The following is a 21,769-nucleotide window of genomic DNA, read 5'->3' on the forward strand; positions in this document are numbered from 1 at the left end:
AGATAATTATTTAATCCCTAATTTTAATAAAATTTATAATTAGAAAATAAATTGTTTTCTCTAGATTTAGCTTGAATGGTTGCAAAAGGTTCGTGCAGTATTTGCAAAGTTGACATTGAAGTTTTGTCAAGCTTTCATAATTATACATCTTCACCTAGTTGCACAGATGTCTGGGAAGCCCTTTTTAGCTTTAATGATGAGGATAACTGCTAAAGCACTTGTTAATGGGAGAACCCATCAAAAACGAGAGCAAACATTTAGTAATGAATTCGAAATTATAATTTCCTGTTATTAGATATGTGTCGTTGGATCATACGTGGATCATGATTTGGGCTGATAAAATAGATTAAACTTGTTTAGATGACATGTTAATTCAAATGAATTATATTTATTTAGACATTGTCTATGGCTCTATCAATAGATTAAATTATGCAAATTCTTTTAAAAAATATATCCATTTAATATTTTATTTTTCTTAATTAATAGTAAAAATAATTTTATTTCAATAATAAATATTTTTTATTGGTTTGATTAAGGAGTAGACCCATGGACAGAGTCCAAGGAAATCAATTACAAAATCAAACAACCCCTTAATTATTCTAGACGGATTAAAAAAATCTATTTTTGATTTTCATATTTTTAAATTTTTTTATTTTTCACATAATAGATAAATCAATCATAAATTTAAAATTTGACTGCGTTCAGCAATTGATATTCAATAAGATAGTATTTAAATTAATTTTTAAAAATTAAAACAACTAGCTTTATCCAATTGATACTCGATAATATAGTATTTATATTAATTTTTAAAAGTAAAAACAACTAGTTTTGCCCATGTTATATATCAAATAACTGAGCTTATATCCCAAAAATTTGCTTTTGGACCATGGAAAAGCAAATCCGTTTAACCGAGCCATGGACCACGATCACTGCCAACCAAAGTGAAAGAAAAAAGAGCGTAGCATCCACGCGCACCGAAGGCGGGATCATCCATTCTCAAAATCGCTCCTCTTTTTCTCCTCTCATAAATACTAGTACTTTTTTGTATTCGAATCAGAACCAATGCCAGTAACAAAGAAAGAACCTAAAAACCTCTGACTGTGATTCTCTCCCTTCTTGGTCGGATTACTAGGGTTTCCAATTCTCATCTACCGAGTCCATGGACGAGTCTCCGTCACAAGTCGTCTCCGAAATCGGCACTCAACTCGGCCGACTCGCTCGTCCCAACAAAGACTTTCTTGTCAAATCGCTCAGAGTACGCTGTTTACTTAACTGTTGATCACTGAATTTACAGTAAAATAGTATCGTCAAAGAGATAATGGCGGCTTAACAGTACTGTACTGTGTCTGTAGTTTGACTAAATACTTTTGTTTTCCCTATTTTTCCCCCAAAACTTGAAATGCTTGCCTAAAATTAGGAAAAAAGAAAAAAATTTCTACTCGCATCTTAATTTCTCTGCATCTCTCTCATTTTCTGTTGGGCTTAATTTAATTTGCATCTTCAACCTGTCAATATCTGGTTTATTTTGGTTTTATTGAATTCAGAACTGGTTATGGTTTCATTTCCGTTGCTTCTTGTTGGTCAAGTAGCTTAGATAGTTCTAAGGATACGCGACTAATGTATTTTTAAGCCTAAATCATATACATAATGTGGTGCATTCCTTAGGTATATTCTTAGAATAATCTCATTATGTGCTATTTTTTTATTTGCTCATTTGTAATTTTGCAGCAAGCTGCAACTTCTTTGTCTCAAATTGAGCAGCCTTCAATGCCCGAAGCTTCTAAGAAGGTAAAAGCTATTAAGACGCTAGAAGCTGCAATAAGACCCCTAAGCAAATCTATTATTAAGCTTAGCCTTCTTCGAAATAGTGATAAGGACGTTAAGCTTTTGGTGGCTATTTGTGTAAGTGAAATATTCCGGATCCTGGCACCTGAGCCTCCTTTTGAAGACAAATATCTAAGGGTAATAAGATTGTCAATTCACATGTTCTTAACCTCTGCTTTCTCTATAAATGTTTGTGTCTCCCTGCTCTTCTCAATAGCAAGTGCATGATTGCTTGTTTTTGTGTTTGTAAGTGCTTTTCCGTGTATGCATTTGTTCCTGATCTCTGTTTGTATGTAGTATTTGCAACTCACTTAGATTTTTTTTTTTTTTTTTAAAAGGATATCTTTAAACTCATAATCAGCATGTTTGGGGAGCTTGCTGACACTGCTAGTCCATATTTTTCAAGGAGGGCTAAAATTTTAGAGACTGTTGCACGATGTAAATGTTGTGTGATAATGCTGGATATTGACTGCAATGATCTAGTTCGTGAAATGTTCAACATTTTTTTCTCCATTGTGAGGTCAGGATGCTCTCTTCCCCTCTCTCTGCTTTTTTTAGAAAAGTTTTGCCTCTGTCTATTGTTTCTTATTGAACTAAAAAAACAATGAAAATAATTTGCTTTTTTGATAACCTGGTTTAATATCTTCTTTCTTCCTCCTTTACTGCTTGCTGAATTCCCAACTGTGAACTCCTGATGCAAACATGGTTTGGCAAAGTTTAAGACGTGATGAGTTGCAATGAAATTACATAATTTGTGAAATCTAGCTTGAAATGGATACTTCATTGATACTTTTATCCCACAAACTAGATACTATGGTATTGAAAATTTTGTAGAGCATGTATTGTTCGCTGTACTCTGATGACATGATTGAGTTTGAATGGTTGGGATTTTTTTGATGGTCTCAAGAGTTGCGCTGTGAATAGCATGGTTACTCTCTAGTGTGTTACAAGCTGTTTTGAGTTATATCATCTTTGTTATTTTTGTTTTTCATTTTTTGATCAATAATGGCCTTGCATTCCTTCATTAATAGGGAAAACCATCAGAGAAGCTTGATAAATGATATCTTGTCTATAATGGGACATATTCTAAATGAGGAGGCTTCTCAACCACTTTCGGATTTGATTTTGCAAAATCTTGTAAAGGAAGGACCAGTAAGTGCTTTTAGAGTATCTATTCTTTCACTCCAGGCAATTTTTTTATTATATTTTTTTATGGAATATTGGTCATGCCTATATTTAGTCTCTAGACCACTAAGTTCTAATGTTATGATCGGCATATATATGATGTTTCCTTTTATAGGTTTTTAAAGGTGAAATTTTGAGAAATGTCTCACAGCTGTGGTGAAAGATTATTTTCCTGGAAACTAAGTAAATTGCAGATATAGTTCCTGAATTAGGATTTCTCTAAATGTCTTTTGAAGCTTGCACATCCACATTTCAGAATAAAGTTATGGTGAAATATTGTTGCTGGAATTTTCAGAATTCAAATTTCTTGTATTATGAGGTTTAGGCTTAGACCTTCATGGATTAGTTGATTGATCTTATTCTTCACTTGCAGCTCTTGGTACCATAGGACTATTTTTGGAACCATATTGTGGTATTTAGGCAACAATTGCATAACCATGGATGCAAATTCATTTCTTCCATTGGAGATGTTTAAACTTGTTGTTTGCCTAGGATGAGTTTTTAAAGGAGAAATGAAGAGGCCCATGTTTTCTTTGCTTGAGAAACTTGAGTTTTTTTTTTTTTTGGTGTGGTTTTTATGATAAATCCAAAACAAGCATCTTAGCGTCCCTTTAACACCATGATTATTGCATCTTGTGCTTCAGAGCTTCTGTTTTGAATTCTTCTGGGAAAACTTTTTTTTTCATGAAGCTGTATTTTATGCTTCTTCAAGTCTCCATTTAGCTTTCCTGCTTGTGTTTCTCATGTATAGAAGCCATTTTGCTACTTGATGATTGTATTGAAACAAAATTGAAAGCTTTTATTGCAGATATTTCTGTTAAATAGACATTCATTTCCGAACTATGTTTATTTACAGTTGAAATGGTTGCAAATTAGCATTTCATAGCAGAACACTACCTATATTAATTTATGATAAAGCTTAGCTTTCTCCTAAAAAGAAAAACTTCACAAGATTTGAGCTTCAAAGGTATTCTCCATAATTTGTGCCAAAATTCATGGTTGAAGTATACCCAACAGTTCTCTTTCTTTAACTTTGGGCTATGGAGCTAGTTGGACAATGTATTTATATATTTTTGTGGATTCAGATCCCAGGACATGTATATTATTAAATATTAAGCATGTGCAATTGCTTGATAGTGCTGGGGTTTTACAGGTAATAATTGGTAATTTGTGTTAGATCTTTTAATGTGCATTATCGAATGATTCTCTTGCTTTGGGCTTGGCCTATTAAAGTTCCTAATTTATGGTTTATCTTAAATAGTTGCTTTTGAAATTCTTTGCTGATAATCCATATGGAATACCATTTGATGTTGGAAAACCACATATGCAGATGGTGTATCAAACATCTCCACATTATTTCCTTCTGAATTCTTTTTTCCTTGTATTTTTTGCAGGCTGCATCCCCTGCTGCTTCTCAGCTTGCTGTTTCTGTCATTGAACATTGTGCAGAAAAGCTTGAGCCCTTCATTTGTGGGTTCTTAACATCTTGTTCTTTGGATAGAGATGCTGTTGAGAGTGAGCTCAAAGAATTTTACCATGAAATTTTATTTAAAGTTTTCCAGTGTGCCCCTCAGATGCTTCTTGCAGTCATTCCTAACTTGACCCAAGAATTACTGGTATGACTTCTCTTTTAATTCTCTTGATATTACTCCATAATATCATCTCATTTGAATGGCATGGAATGACTGTTATGGACATCCTATTCTTTTTCGTAGGTTGTCTTATTTTTCTTTATGCAAGTTTAGTCTGCTGATTAACTGACACTATTGTTATATTTCCAGACTGATCAGGTTGACGTTCGAATTAAAGCTGTTAATTTAATTGGAAAGCTCGTTGCACTACCTGGACAACATGTTGCACAGGAGTATCAGAATCTTTTTATAGAATTCAAAAATAGATTCTCTGATAAATCTGTGGAAGTTAGACTTACTGCTCTGCAATGTGCTAAGGCTTGCTACACGGCCGATCCATTTGCAAAAGAATCATCTGAACTTCTCTGTATGTCATTCAGCAAGCAAACTTGTTCTCTTGATGCTGTTAACTCCTGATCGCTTGCTTCTGAAACTTGAATTTCATTACTTGTCAATTAAGCAGTTGCCATTGAAGGTCGATTGCTGGATTATGATGACAGGGTGAGAACACTGGCGGTGGTTGTTGTATGTGATCTTGCCAGGTTAAACCTGAAATTTTTTCCCCCTGAACTAATATCAAAAGCTACTGAAAGACTTCGGGATAAGAAGGTAGTTTTTTCAAGTTTCATAAGCAATCAATGAATGCGCTGTACTATCAGATCGTGGAGGGAAAATTAAGTAATTCCAAGTTTTGAATATCTTGCAGGCATCTGTTAGGAAGAAGGCCTTGCAGAAGTTGATGGAGGTATATCAGGATTATTGTAACAAATGTTCTGAAGGGTACATGAATATAAACAACCACTTTGAACAAATTCCTTGTAAAATCTTAATGCTTTGCTATGATAAAGATTGTAAGGATTTCAGGTCTGTTCCTGCCCACCTTATGACTCATTTATCCAAAATTTAGCTTTATAATACTATGTGTAATCTTTTATCTATATTCTGCAGGTTGCAAAATATGGAGCTTATTCTCGCAGAGGATTTGTTTCCAGTTTGTCTTTCTGTTGAATGCAGGACTAGGCATTGGGTCCAGTTGTTTTCTCTTTTCACTCCTCTTCATGTGAAGGCACTGAACTCAATTTTATCTCAGAAACATAGGTATTCATAATCAATACTATTTTGACCATTGTGAAAAATATAGGTTTTTTATTTATTTGTTTTTGTTTGTTTTCAGGTTGCAGACTGAAATGCAAAGTTATTTGGCCCTTCGGAAGAAAGAGAAGGTACTATTACAGGTTCTTTGTGTGTGTTTCTTACTGCTAGCAAGGTTCTGTGGATACCGTCTTTAGAGTATTGGTTGTCTTCCTCTTTTTCTTTTGGTTAGCAGATTTTCATTAGCAGAGATTTTCTTAATGAATAATGCATTTTTCTAGTCCATTGTTGATAAAAGATTGTTGTTGTGCTTCCTGTTATTCTTATTCTACAAGGAGGGCCTATGTAGAAAGGCTTGTATTTCTGCCAGCTTTTACATATGCGCAACAAGTTTTCAGTTATTCAATTTTATTTTGATAAAACTATGTGAAGTGTTTGAACTCTGAATTTATGGTTGGGGCTCATTTTTGGTTCAATTCTTTTGAACTTTAGCGAACAATTGTATATTTATATATTGTCTTGACAATTATGATGTTATGATTCTCTAGATTTGAGAAAATGTAGCCGAGTCTCTCTCTCTCTCTCTCTCTTTTTTTTTTATATGAAATCATATACTATGGGTTCTCTTTTCCAATTTGTCATGAAAAATTTCATTTAAAAAATCATCTTTTCTGATGCTTGGAACATATAGAAAAAACCGGTCAACCATAAATAATGGAAAATTAAGCTATTTTCAAAGAAGATTAATTCCCTTTGCAAAATTGAAAAGTCATTTTCTAGATCTTGATAGATTCAAAAGGATGGGAATTGATAAGCGAACATCATAAACACATAAAAACTAGTAAACTAGTCCATTGATAATTGCTTCCTGTGTTGTGTAATCGTCAATCACCCCCAATTTAGCCCCTCTTTTTGTTAATTTTCTCATATTCAACGATAAATGGAAAAATGTCGAGATGTTATACATCCATGCATTTTCATGATATGTCATCGAAAAAATTAATTTTATAATATATGCAAACATCATATAATAATTTCTAATAGATCTCTTATGATATGATTGATATTTTGTGCATTGGTGCTGGATATTTGTCTTGTGATATATTGTTGGCCTCATTTATTTTGTCTATCAGTTCGTTTTGAATATCCCAGCATGAGCTTTTTATGAATCCAATTAAGTTTCACTGTCACAGAGCATTTTGAATTTCAGTTTATTATTGTTGGTTGCAACTAACAAATCACAATAAATATACCCTGCAGGACAATAGTTCGGAAGAAATGCAAAAGAGAATAAAAAATTCTTTCATGAAAATGTCAGCATCCTTTCCAGATCCTTCAAAAGCAGAAGAGTGCTTTCATAAATTGAACCAGATGAAAGACAATAAGATTTTCAATGCATTGGAGTTATTACTGACTGAACAGACAAGTATAAAGGCTCAGTCAATGAGAGTATGCTGTTTTCTTAGTGTCCTCTTTACTTAGACATTTAAGTGCACGATATCTGCACCACCACATCACTGCCTTAGATCATGGTGAAACATTCAGAAAAGAACTGCAGTTTCATATGGATAATATATGCTGCAAATGCTTTTGTTTGTTTTCTGCATTAAACTGAAGCTATGAATGCTTCTATCTGGTTGATACATAAAACTGAAGCTAATCTGTTGGTTAATTTTGTTAAAATCGGATTTGAACTGATGACTTGCACCTTACCATGGCATTACTCTACCACTCAATTATGCATGTCTTCCATCTGTTGCATTAATAGTTGTGAATGGTTGATTTCATTTCTTTATCTAGTCTTGAAACTGGTAATGGTTTCAAGTTAGCTTGGGAAACATATCAGTGTTGCTGTTCAATATTTAGAGCCCAAAGATTTGGAAAGGCATTTAAAGCAGCCAAACTGAATTCATAAAGATCATTCTATTCTTTGGATAAAACCTAATGAGGTTTAGATCATTTGTGCTTTGTTATCATGTAGGAGAATCATTTACTGCATGTAAAGAAGCTTGAACATGCTTGATCTCTATATAGGCATTGCCAAACGAGAGTCTGGAAGCAACTCTTTTTTGTTTTATGAGCTTTATTATACTCTTTGTAGAATATATAGGTACCATTCCTTTATTCTATGCTTTCACATTTGTGGTTAGTTGATAACACGTGATTTGATTTGAAAACTTCTCCTAATATGAGTGGTTAAATTTGACCTTAGCGATTCAAGGCTTGGCTTCATTTGGTTCATCTATGATTTGCCAAGGTTTTACGGATTGTTGTCCATTATTAATGATTTTTTTTTCTTTTGTGCCATTATTATTTTCTTTTTTGCTTTATTATTTTAAAGGTTTTTTATCCTGATAGGAGTTGGTGGATGTGCAGTTTTTTAAGTTTTTTTGATTCTTAGTTGTCGTGGGAGGTTCTCTCATCTTTTGCTTTCATTAGTCAGATCCACGAGCTTGCATCATTTTGTTACTTAAATAACTTTCAATATGTAGCTTACTGTGATACTTTGTTTTCTGTTTATCCTAATCTCTTCTTGCATTTGCTCCTTTTTCAGGATAAATTTCTGAAAATGATAGGAGATAAACATCCACATTTTGAATTTCTACAGTTACTCTCTTCAAAATGCTCATTCAATGTATTCAGCTCAGAGCATGTATGTTGTATTTTAGATCTTCTTTCAAGCAAGGTGCTTGAAAATGGACATTTGGAGGCTTCTTCTGCCAAGCTGCTTCTGGTAATAATAATTGTTATTTAAGTTTGCTTTTGTATGTGATGCATCTCTTTTCAAATTTCATTAAAGCTTTTCCACTAGAATATGTGATCCAGCAGTTAGTTGATGCAGAAAGCTGATGGCCCGTCCTAGTCTAATAAGACATTATAATCCTGTAACTCGATACAATAATCTTAAATTATGAGACAGAGGCAAGTTAATTTGCTAAAGTAAATTAGGTCAAATTCAGATTGGTTGCCCAATATTTCTTGGTTCTGCATGAGGGAATGTTGACATCTGTCATCGCTTTCCAAGCATGTTGCAATTAAGACTTAAATACATGAGCAGTTGTTTGCTCTTGGAGTATGTTAAACTAGTATCATTTTAAATATACTTATAGGCTTGGAATCCATGTGAAACTTGATTCATGAGTTTCTCAGAAAAAGGGTTTTGAACTCCTATATAATCAGAGCTGCGTTTAGCATGCATGATAGAATGAGAAAGGATAGGACAAGGCAAATTCTTCTTTGCGTTCATCAGTGCACTGGTGGGACAGGATAAGTTTGTCGTAACCAGTATTTACTTTTTATCGTGTCCCAATAGTGATTTGTGTCTTTAAAATTGATGTACAAGCTTGTCCCAATCTTTGGGCAAGATTCCATCCTTTTTTTTTTTATGATAATACCCTGAGATGTTTATGTCATTTAAAATTAAAATATTAAAACAAAATAATACGTAGAAATTAAATATCATATTAAATTGAAAACACATATGACAATTAAAATAACACTTATAAAATGAAAATTAGAACGTTAAATAAAGTGAAATAAATAGTTTATTATTAGCTTTATTTAAAAAATTAAAATGGAAAAATAGCAATTAAAAGATATATATTTTCATATGTTACAGTTACATGACTTTTTGCATCAGATTGTACTATGTTATACATCCATCTCAATTCCAAGTTTTTTAAAGAGGAGACAAAAGGTAAATAAAGGGTATTATAGTCATTTTTTAACTTGTCGTTTTATATTAATCCTTTAAACAATTAACTTCTTATTTTTATTTTATATTTCACACCAAACACTAGACTGGACAATAGTTTTATTGTTCTGTCTAGTCTTGTCCAGTAGCATCTACCCTGTCATGCGTACCAAATTCAGCTTTGAGGTACTCATTGTGCTGTTCATGTGGAGTTCTTAAACATTGTAATTCAGCATAGCTGATGCTGCAAATGCTTTTACACCAAAGGGCTGGATGGATTCTGATGAAATTTAGTCTTACACCTTTCTAACCTGTTGAAAAAATATGTAATTAACAAAAAGCAGAATTTTGATGGAGAAGCGGTAGTGTGGGATATTAGGGCCAGCTTTCTGTATTGTAATAGAATGATCTGGTATATCAGTTCATATACGAATGAATTCCAATAATGCAAAATTTCTTTATTATTTCAATCCTTGTTGCTTAAAATTAACTGCCATTTTACCTGATATAGGCTATTGTCAGCCTTTCCCCCTTACTATTGAGAGGTTCTGAAGAGCAGTTCCGAATACTGTTAGAGGAGAAGCGTTCAATTAATGATGTGCTTATTGAAGTCTTTGCAAAAGCAGGCCCACATATATCGGTCAAATTTAGGTAGTGCTGTTCTCTAGTTTTTATTGGCGGGAGTGCTTGAACTACACTTTACTGGAATGGAATGCCAAGAAATTTATATTACAATAAATGACATTGCCTAATCTTGCTGGTTCCTTTTTCATATATTTTTAAAATCTAGAAATGTTTTAAAATAATGTAATGACTCATCATGCATGTTAATTATTAGATGCTCTATGCAAATATTGTATTGTCCGCTTCATTGGCAATTCAATTGGCATTAAGGAAACTCATTCTTTCTGTCACTCGGGTCCCCCAATCCTCCCACCAGAAAAAAAAAGGGGGGAAGAGAAAAGGCTGCCATAAGCCATGTTATTTCTAACTGAAGATCATTTCACACATTAATGTTGGTTCTTATTGCGGATTTCTTTGGTTCCCAAATTGCATATTTGATTAGATGCTTAAACCAACTGAACCTCTCTTGCAAGGTGTAATACCATATTTATTTATTTTGTTTTGCAAGAATTGTACAAAGCGATGTCTATTCACTTGGTACCAATTTAAGAGACTCCTCATTAAGATCTCTTGAGTTTCTAATATTTGTTGCCTGTAACTGATTTGTCCAATTTATCCATTTTTTTGGTGATTTAGTGATTTTTATCCTTTTCTGGAGAGTGCTTGTCTGGAGGGAACTCGTGTTCAGTCCAAGCACGCGATTTCTGCAATTGCTTCATTAATTGGCCCTTCTGAGGAGTTCACTTTTCCAAAACTATGCAAGGTCAGTACATTTTGGGTGATCAAACATAGTAACTGTTTATATTCATTCATTAAATTACTTGCTACATGATTAATTAATTATTTTTTGTCATTTCACATGTTATGTTTGTGTTTGGTTTTGCGGGATATTTGTTGAACCAAACCCTGTTTTCTAATTCATTTTTCTATTCCATTAATAGTTATTTTAAATTTAAGGTGACTAATATTCTTTAATTTGATCCATTTATGTATTTTCTAGATTGCTTCTTTGGTCTCTCTCACTCTCTAGCAATATAAATTTCATTGGAAGATAAGAATGATCTATGCAATTTTCATGAGCTGTTTTCTTTTGCCAACAACACCATTCTTGATGACTTCCAGAAAAGACGAGACAATCTTGTTTGCATAAAATTATAAAAGATTATTATACTTGTATGCCAGATTTTTGTGTTATAGGCAAGTTGATATTATTTAGCCCGAACTTCTTAAATGCATTCTAATATGAATTTCCTGTTGTTTGCGTCTATTTCATTTGCCAAGAACAAAAATGAAGTGAAAAACATTCTGTTGCTTTAACTACTTATTGGTTAGTGGGGTTGGGGCTAATTGCATGTGATTTTTATGTATTCATTAATATTAAAGTGCAATTACTAAATCTTAAAACTCTATGACCAGGTTGGCAAAGTTCGCTAATAGTAATAACCTTTCATGTGAAATTCTTTCATTTTCATTTTTTATGGGTACCACAATATTTGGCCAAATACATAAATTTTTACCCTTATGGTTTTCACAAAAAAACTTTGCAGGGGATCTATCATATGCCCCTAAAGTTAAGGATTTTGATAATATTACACACTTCTCCATAGTAGCAACAACTATTTTTAAGGTTTGGCTTTTATGTGCAAAATGTTGACTTGATATGTGGTTAGTATAACTATTAGAACAACAAGTTTCACATTTTTCAACTATCTGATAAGCATTTTATTGATCCAATCTTAGAAGTTGAAGTGTTCAATGGGTCAAGGTGAAATGTTTAATAGGTGCATTTTATAAGTTGAAAGGTTCAACTGTTCAAAGTGGAAGCTGAGGGTATCACAAGATTTTTCATGAAAACTACAGGGGTGAATTTATGTATTTGGCAACAATTTTTTCCTGATTCATTTCTGCTTACTCTTTTGTCACAATACTAAAGTATTGTGTATGTTATCATGTTCTAACTTTTGGTCATGTTAATGTTATTAGAAATAAGAAGTGCTTTGCAAATTTAAAATTTGTCGAATATGATGGAATTTGATATAATATTTACTATAGAATGATTGCTCAGCAGTGAGAGTTCCTAGTTATTTTTATTCAACATTCATAAATTTTAAAATTGTTCTCTTATTTCTTTTATGTATCTTTATTTGACATAGTTTTAATGTTTATGGGATTAGACCTTCAGACTTCTTCAACAATGCGTGATATCTATTTTTAACGTGTGAACCTTGTTTGTCCTTCTATATTGTTGATGAATCTCATGTTACAACATTACAGTTTATGGCCAAATAGATAAAAGTATCTTTGAACTTTATATGTGTAATGGTGTGTGCAAACAACTTTGCGAGGGACTTATAGTGCTCCTCAAGTTATAAAATTGGACCTATTAAACACTTCAAATTGTAAAAATTATTCTATTGAATGCTTCATCTTGTAAAACTATATCAATTAAAAAATTATTAAATAGTTGAAAAATATGAAATTCATAAACTTGTACAAACTACGCAAAAACGTTAATACTTTGCATATAAAAGACAAACCTAAAAATTGTTGTTACTAGTGTGGAGAGGGGCACAATGTGTGCAACATTCGCAAGTTGAGGGACACAATAGGTCCTTTGCAAAGTTCAGTTTGCCTACAATTATAGTTGCAAAATTCTGGGGTGAATTCATGTATTTTAGCCTACAATTTATTATCTTCAGTGTCTCACTTCAGATGTACATCCATCTGCATTTACTGATTCTACTTGTTTGTAAAATATGTTCCTCTTTTACTTTTCTTTTTCCTTTTTAATTTGAGGTTATGTTCTGTCTTCTCAGGAACTTGTATATTCTTTACATAGAGGTTGGAATACTCCAACCATTTTGCAGTCCTTGGGATGTATCGCACAACATTCTGTCTCGGCATTTGAAGCTCAAGAGAGAGAGATCAGATTGTATATATTTGAGAGAATTTTTCAAGTAATTGAAGCAAACTGTACTGTGTTCATCATTTTATATTATTTCTTGCCACAATATAGGATTCGTATTTCTAAAGAATATCGAATGAGTTGTCTGTGCATGTGGGTAAATTATTGTCCAAGTAATATGGCCTCTTGTATGTGTAGGAGGAACAATCTGATGATTTCACTTCATTTGGTGAGACTTCCGAGCGTAGTGTTTCTTGCAAATTGAAGGTATGTTTCTTTTAAAATTTTAGATTATTAATTTAAATTTGTAACATAATATTTCCTTTTCTCTGTGAAAATTTGCCAGCACTAGCAGTGTCATTACTTGAATCTTACTGCAAGTTTGAGTTAGTAAATTTGAACTAATTGAACTTTGGAACAATGGAACTGTAAGCAAATTTGCAAATATTAATATTGTCCAAGTAGATATATACATACAGTAAACTGAGATTAACCAGTTTTCTAGCTTGTCTTGTTAAAAGAAGCCTCAATACTGGAATTGGAAAGAAAATGGGTTTGATTGATATGAGATTGGCGTTCTAGCTTGTCTATCTTCTGTTTTTTTGCTACAATGTTTTTAGTAAGTTGCAAAATTTTTGTTTTTATTGGTATCTTTATGATAGTAGTTACAGGTACTTTCTATTATATGATAAAATTTTGTATCTCTGCAATATAATATGAAGCCCTGATGAGATTTCCGGGTATGTTTGATCCATGCACTTTCACAAGTGTTTCAAATGAACCTTGTACAGTAATTGAGAATCTAATTTTATGTTGCACATCAATTTGTATTATTCTTTAAATGCAGTATTTTGGTCCAACTTGGAGTCGCATAAACTGCTACTTTGGCTTTGCATAAGCATTTCCCATTATCACCACTGCTTCTTAAAAGTTCTGGTTGGGTAGTAAAACTCCTAGACAGTGCTTAGGTAGTGTATTCATGGATATATTTCTGGAAAAGTCTTAATCCCTTATTTGATTGTGATATCAGTTCAATACTCTGCTTTTGCAGATTTATGGATTGAAAATGCTTGTCAAGAGTTTTCTGCCACATCGAGGATCTCATGTTAATCGTCAAATTGATGACTTACTGGATTTTTTGTTGAAGTTGCTGCAACGGGGTGATGCTTTTGATGGAATCATCTCACGGTTTGTCTCAACAATGATTTTTGGTTTTTTGCTGTCTTAATGGTGGTTACAACTTCCATGCCTGCATTAAGTTCTCTGTCATTTCTTTTACTAATTTCGACATCATTATAATTGGTGAATAAGGTAGACCTGCATTCATATGTCAGTTGTTGACCATCAAATCTGAATTTGTTTAGCTTGTTGAAATCTTTGTGATTAAAGTAAATATTGTGTTTCCTAGTTTAGGTTTATTCCTAATTAGTGTAAAGATTATGTTTCCTAGTTTAGGGTTATTCCTATTTAGATTACTTCCTATATTGGAACAATTTTTTGTATATATATAGTGGAGTAGAGGTTGAAAACACATCACAATTGAAAGAAATAAAACATATTCTTTCCTTTAATTTCTACATAGCTTGAATCAATTTCAAGACTAACTGTTTAAATAGCATTGAAGAGAATTTCTTGTCTTTTACTTAGGTAGCATTCTCCTATGGCTTTATGTTTCCTGTGTTTTGGAGAATTTATTTATTTGCATTAGCATATGCATGGAGCTATGAATTCCAGTTTTACTTCAGTTTGTTTTTATTTATCTGCTGTTAGAAAGGTGTAGCTAACACAGTTTTCATGCTTCTTTTTAGTCATTGGCTCAATTTGAGCGATTTATTTATTTTATTTAATTTTTATCATTATTTTAATTATTTTATCATTATTCTTATTCTTAGTTCAGTTGTTATCTAACTGAATTATTCACAAATATGTACACATGTTTGTTTATTTATGCTGCTTTCAGTTTAAGTTTTGTAATTATTTCATACTTTGGTGTAGTTATGTCACAAGACTGATTGTGTATAAAATGTGTTTGTGGAGTTTTTGGCAGTTCAACCGACAGACCTCATATTATATTAGCTGCTGCAAAATCTGTTCTTCGGCTTTCCAGAAGATGGGATTTACATATGTCTCCAGAACTTTTTCGATTAACGATTATGGTGGCAAAGGTATGTTGGTTTGGATTGTGCATGAGATAAAGTCAGCTGACAGAAATAGGTTGTAGAAAAGTTTTATGATAGTATGGATTCAGAGAATATCTCTATTGAAAATCTTGCGGCTATATGATGCTCAATAAATAGCTTTTGTTTCTAGGGAGACAAACAATAATGATCCTTTGCCTTTTGGTAGTCGATGTATCTTCACAGAATGCAAAATGAAGATGATATTCTGCACATTCATCTTTTTGAAACTGCAATTTTTAATCATATTATAGATAGAAAATTCACGAGAAAGGAGAATGCTTGTTTTTACAACATAAAAGATGATGGTCATATTTCTGGCTAAAAATTCTAATGAATTTGTTTAACCTGTTATTGGATTGTTACCTGTTGCGAGATGTGTCTTAAAATTGATTTGTGGTAGTGGGGTGTGGAATATATTGGTAAGTGCAAACATTTTTGGTAGTGATTGGTCTTAGGACTCTTTGGGGGGATACACTACAAAAAGTTTTTGTTTGTCATTGATCTTAAGGCTCTTACACCTAGAGGTTGTGATCAAGAGCACATATTGGACCTGATCCACTAATCATTTTCTCGTTTCATTTTCAGGACTCTTCTTCTTGGGTTAGAAAAATTTTCCTTACTAAAATACACAAGCTGTTAAAGGAGCATGCTATCCCTAGTAGATATGCATGCGCTTTCGCATTGGCTTCATCTGATTGCTGTAAGGATCTGCAAGATGCTGTATGTTTTCATCTCCTTGCTTATTGTAGTTATCTAATATATTGCCATTGTCCTTTGTTCTGTACACATAATGCATCAGAATAATGTCTATTTAACTGTTTGTTTAGTCATTGAAATACATTGAAGAATTTATCAAGGAATATGGTTTAGAAGCTCGAAATCGCCAAACATCTGCAGTTCAGGGAGGACCATTTACAGATTATCCAGCATATGTAGTTGTACACTTGATCCATATTCTTGCTCATGATGCTGATTTTCCACCTAATGACTGTCAGGATGAACAAGCATATGCTAATTTTTGTAGGTATGAATCTGAAGTTAATATTAGTTGTAGAATGAACTACCCAAAGCTAATGTGAATATTATTTCCACTCTGTGAGAGATGTTTTTCTTTTTGCAGTCCATTATTTTGGGTTGTACGAGCATTATTGAATGGCAATATTGTTAATGGTCGCATGGACCTTGTTAATGATGCTGTCCTGTATTTGCTAAGCATTTTTCGGGCTATTAAAAGAGCTGAAGATGTTGCTGATACAACACGAACTCCTGTTAGTATTATTCTCTCAGAGATAGTTATTTCTGCAGTATTTTGTGGTTTATATTGATCCAAAAATTGAACTGGATGCAGAATCTGCGAATTCTGGCGGATATTGGGTTCTTCTCTTTAAATGCATTAAATCAAAATGGCATCTTGTCATTGCGCGCCCCTGGACAGATTTTCCTGCCATCATCATTGTATAGAATAAGTTTGAAGTGTGATGAGGCAGGTTCTGAAAAACTCAAATCTCCACAAGTTAATTTGTTTATCAATTTTTAGTTTATTTTTACTTGCAGGCCAATTTAAAATGTCTCACTCAGTCCCCTGTTGATGAAAGTTTTGTCAAGAGAGTCGTTCAGAGTCTCAAGTCTCAGATCTCAATGGTACATATCTAGAATTTTCTTCAATCCCGTTAATTTCTTGCTTCACTCGATGGCTACCAATTTTCTATTGACAACCTTTTTTTTTCCCTACTTGCTATCTGATTTTAGCCTGCTAGCAGCCTTCCAAAACGTGGTAGAAAAAATCAAGAGGATGGAATGCAGTCTGCTGATGTTAAGTACAACACATTGAACTTGACATCGCAAAAGCATTCTAATTTGTCAACAGTTGAGGCGAAAGAGATGAAAAAACCTGCTGGGCAAGATATCAGTTTGGGACATAGGAAAAAGCATGATGTTTTGAAATCAGTGGAGCTGCACAGTGAGGGTTGCAAAAATCAGGCATCTAAAATTTCTAATTCCATTCTGGAGAAACGACTTTCTTCCAATTCCATTATGGAGAAGAAACTTTCTTTATCATGTGATTCTGAAACAGTGAAACCTTCTTTGAGTGAATCACAAGTTTTGATCCAAAATGTAGAAAAAAGTATTCCTTCTTTAAAAGAAAATGCTGGGCTAAGTGCCAGTATCACCATTGAATCTTCCCAAGTTTCATCGGACAAATTTAATGAACCTTGCTGTTCAAGGGTATATGCACATTCTATTTTGATGCACCTTGAAATTGGTTAGTTTATTTTGGAACAATTTTTCCTTTTCTTCTAGTGATTTTGATTTTTTTCTTTTCAGGAATTTAGTGCTAAGTGTGAGGCACTAATTGGAAAACGAATCAAATTATCATCCCCTGTTGATAGACGGTAAGGACATTTTTCATGGACGAAAAGTATTCTGGAACATTTTTTCTTTTATGATTTCTGGTTTTTCTTTGTCAGTTTTTATTCCGGCACGGTGGTTGGTTTTAATCCTTGCAATAAGACCCACAAGGTAATGAGATGCTTTTAACTGTTACTGGGCTCATTGTGTTTTCTAACAAAATTTTAATTGCTAGTTTGCAGATAATTTGAGTTCAGTCTTGAGGAGGACTCTCTTTTCTTTCTTGGTTTGATATGTTTTGGTCTTTTCTTGTTTTCTCGATTTAGAATGTCATTTTGCTCTAGCTCCTCATCTCTTGCTCTAGCTTATGGTTTTGTTTTCATTTTCTTTATTACTGTGCAAGTTATGATTGGTTATTTTGGTACATCAGTTTATATGACTTGGATATGTACCTAATATAAAATACAATAAGTACCCAACTATCACATTTGTTGGAGGAAATTGTCAAGCTTCTATAATGTCCTGGCAGATGCACAACTGTTAGATGACAAAGGGATTTATCTCTATACAGTGACATTTTATGCTTAAAATCTCTGTTTTTATCTAAGTAATATATGTTTGTATATATGGTCATTTGCTGCCAATGCACACTTCTGGGATGATGGGTATCTTATCTTCTGAGCTCTACTACTAAGTCTACATTTCTAGCTCAACTCTCTGTTTATCTAACTAGTAAATTAGTTTTTTCCAGCCTTGTTTTCTCTCTGCCTCTTCCCTCAGATGGACTGAGTTTTTGTAAGCCACTGACTTTGGATTACTTTTCATGTTGGCAGATCTCATATGATAGTGGTGATGTTGAATTACTATGCTTGGACAGTGAAAGCTGGGAGACCATCAATGATAATTCTCCGAAAGAGAGGGTAATAGTAAAACACAATGAATATATTGATTGCTAGCATGTGGATTTTGGAACGGTGCATATAGTATGTGAAGAAATTAAAGAAGAGAATATGTTGTATTTCTTTCTATTGTATTATCTTTTTCAACCTCTACTCCACTATATATATATATACAAAAAATTGTTCCAATATAGGAAGTAATCTAAATAGGAATAAACCTAAACTAGGAAACACAATATTTACTTTAATCACAAAGATTTCAACATTATGTGATGTAGTTCCAATGTATAGAGATTTAGTCTGAAGTTACTGAAGTTTCAGTTATTAGATTATTAGTATTTTGGATAACCTAAAATTTGTGAATGCCATGGGCTGAAATGAAATTCCAGATGCAAAAGCTAAAATGGAATTCTACTTCTTTTTAAAGGATAAACAATTCCCATAAGTTTGCTGTTTGCATTATATGATATTCAGTTTACTTTCAGCTAGCATATTCTATGACCTTAGTTTCAGTTTTCCTCTTTGAAAATTATCACAAGACTCTTGTTACGAGTGGCAAAAGATGAAGATACCCTATTTTATGAACTTGATTTTCTATCAAAATTCCTAGACTGACTATTATTTTTGTATTGAGTATACTTTTGTTGAGCTTTCCTTTTTTTTATTTTTTTTTATTTTTAATATTGTTATCTCTGACTTAATCGTCTTTTAATGCCTTCATTTACTTGTTGTTTTTTCTTTTCTTTTTAAATCTCCTTGGCTCACTTCTTCATTTTCAGGAGACGAAGTTGGCAGACGAGTCAAATGCATTATATTCTAGTGAACAGTGAGTTATTAAAAATGTCTTACTTTTGACTTTTGAGCATGTTCCAACCATACTTCTGTGTTGTACCTGTGAAAACCACTACTTTTCTACCATTTTTGCTACTTGGGCTTTCTGAATTGAGGGATACTGGATTCTCTTATTGTTTTAGGTTATTTCTGTTATTACACTTCTTCCTTTTAAAGAAAGAAAGTGTTTGTTTGTGACTTCATGTGCATGTTTAGAGACATTAAGACTTGAAAAGGATACTGTGGTTTAGTTGAGACTTGAGAACAAAAAAGATAAAAGTTCGGAATCAGATTGGAATTGTATTTCTATTCACAATGAAAGTGTCATCGATTATGTTACTATTTTCTTTAAATTTCTTTTGTTTTCTTAAAAGTTAAACTCCCTGTCCTCTCTCAAAAATTTCTTAATTTTTCTTGTTCTGCATGATGCACCTTCTGCAATTTTCAATTTGTAAAATTTTGTCTAACTAAACAAACTTGAAAAGCTAAGTTTAACAAGAACTTTGTGTGGTATTTCATTTCATAGATTGAGTTACGATGTTCACCCTTTATTACCATAAAACATAGATTTTCGTGATTATTACCTGGCACATAAAATATAGATATTCGTGATTATTACCTGGCACTTTGGTTGGTGATTAATTCCTTGAATTATATTACTGTCTGGTGTCTAAATTGCATTTTTCATTCGTATGGCATTGAAACTTGTTGAACTATGTAAATTATAAAGTCTTGATTAAATTTGATGGTGAAATTGTATAGGTCAGTAGTCAAGTGAATATCAACCGGCTGGTAAACACTCTCTTTGATGTTGCAATGATATAATTTTGTGCTCTTCTCTCAGGGATCTGAAAGAAACTGTGGATACATTTGAAGATGATCCCAACACAAAGTCAAAACACTTGGGAAACAAGGAAAATAAAAAGTTTTGTAATGGATCAGCATCTTTTCCTGGTAAAGTTCTTTAGAATCATTCATTTTGCTCTATGTGTTCCCATCAGGTTTAGCGGAATATTTCTTGGACTGTTATTTTCTGTCATACTACTCCATACATTAGGTTGAGCAAATAATTAAACATTGTCTTACTTGATCCTTTTGCTTTTTAAGATGTCTGAAAAAAATTGTGTACTTTGGGAGTCTATCATTCAGTAGCTAGCATGTCAGAGAAAAAAGTTCAAATACCCCAAATTAATTTTTCTGATATTATGATTTTGGAAATACTGCACGTTCTCACTATCATAATGGATCTACGAGCTAAATTCATGGGTGCATCCCACATGATTGTGTGAGGAGGACATGCTATTTTTATGTGCATCGAGTGTGCTTAATAATTCCTCCTCGTGTCTTATTGGAACTGTTGGAAGTTACTCTGAAAATCACTCACAAAGTTGTTCCAGTGTTTTATTAATAAGAATTTAATTTGATGCAGCGAAGGGAAAGAATAGGCAGAAAGTTTTTTCAGACACGTCAGCATCAGAAGTGACTGATGTTAATGGAGATGCTGTAAGCCCTTAATCTCTTCTCCCTGCTTTCATTCATTGCTCATTTTATTTTTTAAAGAAAATATTTTGGAGTTTTATCTGTTTCTCTCTCAATTTTAAGCTCTCTATTTAACTCCCAAAGTCTGGAAGGAAGTGCGTGTTTGTTTGTTTACTCATCATATCTTTCAGCAGTAAAAAACAGTGATTTTTCTTCTTTTAGTTTGTCAGAAGAACAAGGCGACGGAAAGTATAAATTTCCTCTGATACCATCTGTGCTTTTGGAGGATTTTGGGATCTCACATAGCCAATCAAGAATAACCAGGGTCTGCAAGCTCAGACCTGTAACTTCATGGATTAATTACCAAGTCATTCATGGCTTTTTTTCTCTCAAAACTAGGTTTAACAAATCTGAAAAATTATTCATCTCTGCCCTTTACTGTAAATGATGTATTTAGCTCTTTATGTAAATTTGTACATATTCCTTACCTATAGCTAGCGGATGTAGAAAGGATCAAAGGAATGCTGTGCATAGTTGAACTCATTATTCTTTTTATTTAAATTTTACTGCCTTCTGTAAATCATTCTTGCAACAGGGCTGACTTTACTCTTACAGAACTCTTATTGGTTTCTCTAATTATGTCTTGAACCTTTTTTGTCTTGCCCCTCAGTGGTTGCTCCCCCACTCGGGAGATGGGTGAAAACAGAAGGGATATGCAAATGAAAGGTTCCTGGGAAACTTGTTAAGATGACCAAAATCAATTGCGATATTTATTAATTTATATTATTAATTTTATTTTATTTCATTTCTTTGTAAAAGTAAATTTTATGCTCCCAATTTTTAAACACTATAACTATTGCGGCACTAAACAATTTTAATAACAAATGTAGTATTTTAACTCTAGTCAAATATTAAATTAAAAATTATCTTAAAAGCTATAGTAACTTTACATTAACATTGACACATTTCTCTATATTGTCAATCAAAAGTGTAAACAAAGAAATGAGAATAATTTATTTTTCCTTTCACACTTAGAAAATTGTTATAATAAAATTTTTTTTAGTAAACGAATTCAA

General features: G+C 32.8%; 1 protein-coding gene across 2 annotated transcripts; it reads left to right on the forward strand.

Moving 5' to 3' along the window:
- Positions 1–890: 890 nt before the first annotated feature.
- On the forward strand, positions 891–21,273 carry LOC105638931 (ARM repeat superfamily protein). 2 transcript variants are annotated; one of them, XM_012222840.4, is made up of 31 exons: positions 891–1,255; positions 1,729–1,962; positions 2,163–2,344; positions 2,856–2,976; positions 4,404–4,625; positions 4,791–5,007; positions 5,104–5,249; positions 5,347–5,504; positions 5,589–5,738; positions 5,815–5,863; positions 6,993–7,181; positions 8,287–8,466; positions 9,938–10,077; positions 10,687–10,813; positions 12,867–13,007; positions 13,154–13,222; positions 14,007–14,143; positions 15,003–15,120; positions 15,721–15,855; positions 15,963–16,159; positions 16,256–16,403; positions 16,484–16,618; positions 16,690–16,776; positions 16,885–17,361; positions 17,461–17,528; positions 17,604–17,655; positions 18,318–18,404; positions 19,163–19,209; positions 20,059–20,168; positions 20,644–20,717; positions 20,916–21,273. In XM_012222840.4, the coding sequence occupies exons 1-31, from the start codon at positions 1,160–1,162 to the stop codon at positions 20,946–20,948; spliced, it is 4,326 nt and encodes a 1,441-aa protein (XP_012078230.1). In that variant the 5' UTR covers positions 891–1,159; the 3' UTR covers positions 20,949–21,273. The 2 variants fall into 2 exon arrangements, with proteins under 2 accessions (XP_012078230.1, XP_089582102.1); XM_089725976.1 differs by lacking the exons at positions 891–1,255; positions 2,163–2,344 and having other exon boundaries at positions 1,823–1,962.
- The last annotated feature ends 496 nt before the right edge of the window (positions 21,274–21,769 follow it).

This window comes from Jatropha curcas, chromosome 9 (assembly GCF_041381405.1).
Source record: "Jatropha curcas cultivar XTBG-Jc1 chromosome 9, XTBG_Jcur_1.0, whole genome shotgun sequence".
NCBI classification, from domain to species: Eukaryota; Viridiplantae; Streptophyta; class Magnoliopsida; order Malpighiales; family Euphorbiaceae; genus Jatropha; species Jatropha curcas.

Excerpts from the sequence above, each read along its gene's own strand:
- LOC105638931 (XM_012222840.4), top strand. The coding sequence starts at position 1,160 with ATGGACGAGTCTCCGTCACAAGTCGTCTCCGAAATCGGCACTCAACTC. Across the intron at positions 13,223-14,006 it reads GTGTTTCTTGCAAATTGAAG|ATTTATGGATTGAAAATGCT; the intron begins GTATGTTTCTTT and ends CTGCTTTTGCAG. Across the intron at positions 16,619-16,689 it reads TAAGTTTGAAGTGTGATGAG|GCCAATTTAAAATGTCTCAC; the intron begins GCAGGTTCTGAA and ends TTTTACTTGCAG.